Raw genomic sequence first — 6,840 nt, forward strand, 5'->3', positions numbered from 1 at the left:
AGTGGGTAAAATTTGTAATTGAACAACCCCATGCCATTATTAGATAGTGAGAAAACATAACAATCTCTTGCAGAATTTCTTTAATAGATTAAACTTAATTTACCAACATTTCTGAAAATGAATATATAGCATTTTGAAATGAAACTCTTCATGTGAGGATGTGGTCATTGATCTTTGTTGTCAGGCATCCGGCTGGCCACCGAAATACCCTCAAATAAATAAAACATTCTGTACAGTTGCCTCATAAAACATTTGTTCACCAATCCAAAATGGTGGAGTAAAGAGCCAAATTGAAAAGTTTTAACTTCACTGTCAAAATAAATACGTGAAGTGTAGGCCTATGTTATATGTGTTAACTTATGCATGTATCGCTATTGTCACCAGTGGCATATGACGCTCCCCCAAAACTGCAATATTTTCTCTCAGCCTCCTTGGCAAAATGTGTTGAATAGCATGATATTAAATATAAAACTGCACTTTTTTTCTCTGCCCCAAGGCAAAATGTGTAGAATTGCAGGAAATGAGCTTTAAAACAGCAAGATTTTCTGTTAGCAAGAATTGCAAGAAGTTCTGTTTTCCTAAACAACAAAATAATGTATCCAAAAGAAGAAAAAAAAGGTAACTTCGGGGCTGAGGGAGTGCATCCTATGCCACTGGTTTCAATAGCCATGCACGCATAAGTTAACACACATATATATATATATATCTCGAACAGAAATATTAAAGCAACATACAAAACAGAAGTTAAAGATAATTCATTAGTCCCTAATCTATGGATGTCACATGACTGGGAATACAGATATGCATATGTTGGTCACAGATGCACAATATATACAAAAGTATGTGGACAACCCTTCAAATGAGTGGATTTGGCTATTTCAGCCACACCCGTTGCTGACTGGTGTATAAAATCGAGCACACAGCCATGTAATCTAGACGAACATTGGCAGCAGAATGGCCTTAGTGAAGAGCTCAGTGACGTTCAATGTGGAACCGTCATAGGATGCCATTTTTCCAAAAAGTCAGTTCGTCAAATGTCTGTCCTGCTAGAGCTGCCCCAGTCAAATATAAATGCTGTTAATGTGAAGTGGAAACGTCTAGAAGCAACAACAGCTCAGTCACGAAGTGGTAGGCCACACAAGCTTACAGAACGGGAGCGTTGAGTGCTGAAGCGTGTAGTGCGTAAAAATCATCTGTCCTCGGTTGTAACACTGACTATCAAGTTCCAAACTGCCTCGAAGCAAAGGTCACCACAATAACTATTCTTCGGGAGCTTCATGAAATGGGTTTCCATGGCCAAGCAGCTGCACACAAGCCTAAGATCACCAGGAGCAATGCCTAGTGTCGGCTGGACTGGTGTAAAGCTGGCCTCCATTGGACTCTGGAGCAGTGAAAACATTCTCTGGAGTGATGAATCACGCTTCACCATCTGGCAGTCTGACAAACTTATCTGGGTTTGGCGGATGCCAGGAGAACGCTACCTGCCCCAATGCATAATGCCATCTGTACAGTTTGGTGGAGGAGGAATAATGGTCTGGAGCTGTTTTTCATGGTTCGGGCTAGGTCCCTTAGTTCCAGTGAAGGGAAGTCTTTATGCTATAGCATACAATGACATTTTTGATAATTCTGTGCTTCCAACTTTGTGGCAACAGTTTGTGGAAGGCCCTTTCCTGTTTCAGCATGACAATGCCCCCGTGCACAAATCAGTCCATACAGAAATGTTTTTGTTGAGATCGGTGTGGAATAACTTGACTGGCCTGCACAGTGCCCTGACCTCAACCCCATCGACCACCTTTGGGATGAATTGAAGCGCCGACTGTGAGCCAGGCCTAATCCCTGCAACAATGTTCCAACATCTAGAGGACAGCTTTCCCAGAAGAGTGGAGGCTGTTATAGCAGCAAGGGGGGACCATCTCCATATTAATACCCATGATTTTGAAATTAGATGTACGACGAGCAGGTGTCCACATACTTTAAGTCATGTAGTGTACCTTAATATAAAAGTAGGGGTGTGGATCAGAAAACCAGTTAGTATCTGGTGTGACCAACATTTGCCTCATGCAGCACGACACATGTCCTTCGCATAGAGCTGATCAGGCCTGTGGAATGTTGTTCCACTCCTCAATGGCTGTGCAAAGTTGTTGGATATTGCCAGGAACTGGAACACGCTGTCGTACACGTCAATCCTGGCCATCCCAAACATGCTCAATGGGTGACATGCATGGTGAGTGCAGGCCATGGAAGAATTGAGTTCAGATCCTTGCCGTGCATTATCATGCTGAAACATGAGGTGATGACGGCGGATGAATGGTACGACAATGGGTCTCAGGATCTCTTCACTGTATCCTGTGCATTCAAATTGCCATTGATAAAATGAATGTTGTCTTTGTTGTCCGTAGCTTATGCCTACCCATAACATAACCCCACAACCACTATGGGGCACTCTGTTCACAATGTTCACATCAGCAACTGCTTGCCCACACAACGCCATATATGTGGTCTGCGGGTATGAAGCCGGTTATAAATGAGGCCAAATTCTCTAAAACAACGTTGGAGGTGGCTTATGGTAGAGAAATGAACATTACACTTTCTGGCAACAGCTCTGGTGGACATTCTTGCAGTCAGCATGCCAATTACACACTTCCTCAAACTTGAGACATCTGTGGCATTGTGTTGTGTGACAAAACTACATATTTTAGGATGGCATTTTATTGTATTATGAGATATTTTATTTCGGCTCTTGAAACATGGGACCAACACTTTACATGTTGCATTTATATTTTTGTTCGTAGTAATTGTTTCTCTTCTCAAATGGGCCATGTTCATGATTCTATTTATATTGCTGTCAACTTGACAGGGGCTGGTATAATATGGAACTGCGGCGCACGTGTTTGAGCACACAGCCAGAGCCATTGTTACTGAAAACGCACCTCAGGGCAGCTGGAGGTTGAGTGACTACTGGTGCGAGAACGAGAAAGGATGAGTACCTCGCCCGCAGGATGTTTGTGTGTGTGTGTGTGTGTGTGTGTGTGTGTGTGTGTGTGTGTGTGTGTGTGTGTGTGTGTGTGTGTGTGTGTGTGTGTGTGTGTGTGTGTGTGTGTGTGTGTGTGTGTGTGTGTGTGTGTGTGTGTGTGCGCGCGCGCTCCTTGCGCACCCTCTCCTTACACGCCCGCTCCTTCCACGAACGCATCCATACGCTCAACGCATACTTTCCCGTGTGCTTATGTGCATGCCGCATTTGCTTCACATTCACCTTGATGTGGTCAGTGGGAATGAGCATATTCACCGGCGCATAAAATAATCAACTCTTATTTCAGTTTCTTCACAATATAAATGTTAAATCCAATATAATAACGAGAATTAGATACGGTCCAAGTTTGCATTGCCATAGAAACGGGCTGTCGCGTAGGTCTACTAGACCAGGAATAGCAAAGGTCTTAATTACCGGACTTCGTGCTGGTGCAGTTTACACGTGAGTTGGAGCTGTTCCGACCGGAGTCGCGCGTGCGCTGTGCGCTCTCGTACAAACGACTCGCAAAGTGGCAGTTCAGGAAACTAGACATCATTCTAAAGTGCAGCACTATTCAGAACACTCGCCGTGCAACATCTTCCCAAAAGCTTCTCTGCCTGCTGGTTTTGGAATAAGACACATTGTAAAGACAAAGAGGAATACCAACAAGAGACAAGTTATGGATGAAAAAATCTCGCGTCTGCAGGACAGGCAATTTATGGATCATGCTGATTTCTTAGGGTAATCTAATGATTTCATTTTTAGAACGGTATGGGGCTATGCCCATTAACTATTAGATGTACACCATTTGTACGTTTAACTATGCAACTAACCTGCCCTTTTCATTTTGTCAGGGTGGAATACTCCTCACTCTACGTGTGTAAATCGAAAAGAGGGCTGAAGCGCGAAGATGGCAAGGTATGCGCGCGTTTTATCTTGTTTGTAGATCAATAAATGTCTGATAGGTTAAACGTCCTTGTAGGATGTGTCTTGACTGTGTTGTACTTGTTGTAGATTTGATCTAACGCTATCATTTGTTTCTGTGGTCGTAATCAAATGTATCTTTTCATTCCCAGGACGCGTACAAGTTACCACACCGATTGATAGAGAAGAAGAGGAGAGACAGAATCAATGAGTGTATCGGACAGCTGAAGGATTTGTTACCCGAACATCTCAAACTGACAGTAAGCTTTTACGATTAAGAAGTGATTTGCATATGAAATGTAATTGTTTTTTTTTATTGTTTTGATGAATGATTGTTGAGTTATCTGATCTCGTGTTTTCCACTCAGACGCTCGGGCATTTGGAGAAAGCAGTTGTTCTTGAGTTAACTTTGAAGCATTTAAACGCTTTGACTGCAGTCACTGAGCAGCAGCACCAGGAGATTCTGGCTTTTCAGAATGGTAAGTTGTTGTTGCATAACCTCCAATGACAATTCAGTTTCATGATAGGCTAGAGTTTATGAATTCTCTATTTTGGCTTATTTGGTTTTGGATAGGCTATGCGTAAAAGTGATTGTAGCCATCAAATTTGATATGGTTGCATTCTCACAATTAGGTATAATTTAATTCAGTCAATGAAGTTGTCATTTCTAACTTTTAAATGCACGTTTTCCAGGGGATCTATCGATGAAAGTGCCCATTCGCGCTGATTTGGATGCGTTCCACTCGGGGTTCCAAGCGTGTGCCAAAGAGGTCCTGCAGTACCTAAACAAGTTGGAGAACTGGAATGCATGTGAGCAGCGGTGCGCGCAACTAATCAGCCACTTGCACAAAGTATCGGCGCAGTTTCAGCCTGGTACGCCACTGCTCCATCCCCAGCTACCTGCCAGAGACGCGCTCGACCGCGATGGCCAAAAACCAGACAGCCAAGCCGGACATGACCGCGTATCAGTCATACAGAGGAGCCATGGAGAGCTTAACGAGAATGACACAGACACAGACAGTGGATACGGGGGTGAGGCGGAAAAGAATGATGGGAAGAAAGGATGTGAACGGAGCAAACTGCAGGGGCCCAAGGCAGTAAAGATAAAGCAGGAGTTCGAGGATGACCGCGCTGCCAAAAAAACAAAGATGAACTGGGCTGGAAACTGCACGACAAGCGCAGACATGACCACCAGACCTGATCTGGTCTTTATGAATTCGTTGATGGGAATAACTGGCGTGGGACAGCAGACTCCCTTTTGCATGCCCTTTTACTTCATAAACCCCTCGGCGGCAGCGTCCTACATGCCTCTATTTGACAAAAGTAACCTAGAGAAGTTTGTGTACCCAGCTGCGGCAGCGGCCACGATCTCATCTCAGTTTCACTGGTTATACCCCAGCCTCAACTCACATGGGTCGGCAGCTGCGGCCTCAACAGCCGGTGTTTTTTCCCGCATGTCGACAGAGAAGATCTCTGGATTCGGTTCCGATTCCAAGGACTCTCCCTCCGACGACAGTGACATGTCAAACGTGGCGGAGCCGGGCTCACCTGATGAGAGGGAGGACAATCTTGAGAACGATGAAGAAGATGATGATAAGGAATTAGGGGATGAGTCCCCAGACAATGAAAATGACAGTACATAATTAAGATTTTGAGATTTTGTTTTCTTTCTTGTAAAAACTGGCTAATTGAACTGTGTATGTGTTAGGCTTAAAATGCACATCAATTTATGTTGTTTACGATTCTCCGACAGCTGTCTGTTTTTACCTTATTTTCGTATTTTCAATAGATTTGTATTGATATAGGAGTTTCGAGACCAATTTCACAGTTAAAATGCTCCTGTATCTTGGCCAAGCAGGGGGAAGTTGTGACAGTGTGTGCCTTTTGCACTTAATGCAAGAATAATCTGAATGTTAATCGACAATGATTGACACTAACAACATGTACACATCTGTTATTACTAAAATCATAGGTTGTATTGAGCTGGGGTTTTTCCATTAACACAGCCTTTTAAACTGTGAATATCAGTGCCAAAACATCAAGACAAACAATCTGCTTATAAGCAATATTGCCCTCTGATCCCCAATCAGCTAGTGACTTTGGATGTAGGATGTTGCAACTGACCTACGCCAAGGTCAACAATGCAGGTCAACATTGCAGGTCAACATTTCTGACTCTGACTGTACAGTATGACTAATTGTGATAGGTGTGATTTGATCTATTTCCTTGTTTCTGCACTAAATTGGCCTCTGTATAAAGTGCTTGAGAAAGTTACTTAGGTACTTCAAACCGAGATGTCCACCTTGGATCACAGATAAACCCTAACTGGACAAATGATTTACTTCATATTATGTAACTCCCTCTCCATGCCAACACATTTGGATTAGTTTATTTAGTCTTTTGGAATTTGCATTAACCCCCTCCAATACATTTCACTGACTGCTGATATTTCGCATAATATTGAAAGGAAGCACATCATTGGAAGATGCTGTTTTATGACAATTGACAATTATATCCCTGATTGGTTGGCATCTCTGCACACATAATGAGACACCCCGTGACCAGTCAGCTAAACCTCCAGCAAAATTATACTAGGCACTTTGATATTGAATGTAACTACCTTTGTTTTTCTTAGCTCTGGAAGTTTCAGAGATAAAGTGCACTTGTTTCTGCCTTTGAAAAACCTCCCCGTTCCTTCCCAACACTCACTTTCCAACTATTGTAGTGCATCACTGTATGTATTTTTTTTAAATACATTGTTCTTGAAGAAAATCACTAAACTAGAGGGCAGAAACTTAACTCCAGACTGTATAGACTGTGTGTGTGTTTGAAGAACAAGATACTAGGCTACTACAGATCATGAGGCTTTTTAGTGTTTTTGAATAAACGTAAACCACTAATCATAA

The 6,840-nt window shown here is 42.8% G+C and overlaps 1 protein-coding gene across 1 annotated transcript; it reads left to right on the forward strand.

Annotated features, from left to right (window-relative positions):
- The first annotated feature begins 3,490 nt into the window (after positions 1 to 3,490).
- LOC124035148 (class E basic helix-loop-helix protein 41-like) lies at positions 3,491 to 6,840 on the forward strand. The gene is made up of 5 exons (XM_046348570.1): positions 3,491 to 3,751; positions 3,865 to 3,928; positions 4,087 to 4,194; positions 4,302 to 4,413; positions 4,628 to 6,840. Exons 1-5 carry the CDS (start codon positions 3,690 to 3,692, stop codon positions 5,575 to 5,577), a joined length of 1,296 nt encoding a protein of 431 aa, XP_046204526.1. The 5' UTR covers positions 3,491 to 3,689; the 3' UTR covers positions 5,578 to 6,840.

This window comes from Oncorhynchus gorbuscha, linkage group LG01, assembly GCF_021184085.1.
Source record: "Oncorhynchus gorbuscha isolate QuinsamMale2020 ecotype Even-year linkage group LG01, OgorEven_v1.0, whole genome shotgun sequence".
Lineage (NCBI taxonomy): Eukaryota > Metazoa > Chordata > Actinopteri > Salmoniformes > Salmonidae > Oncorhynchus > Oncorhynchus gorbuscha.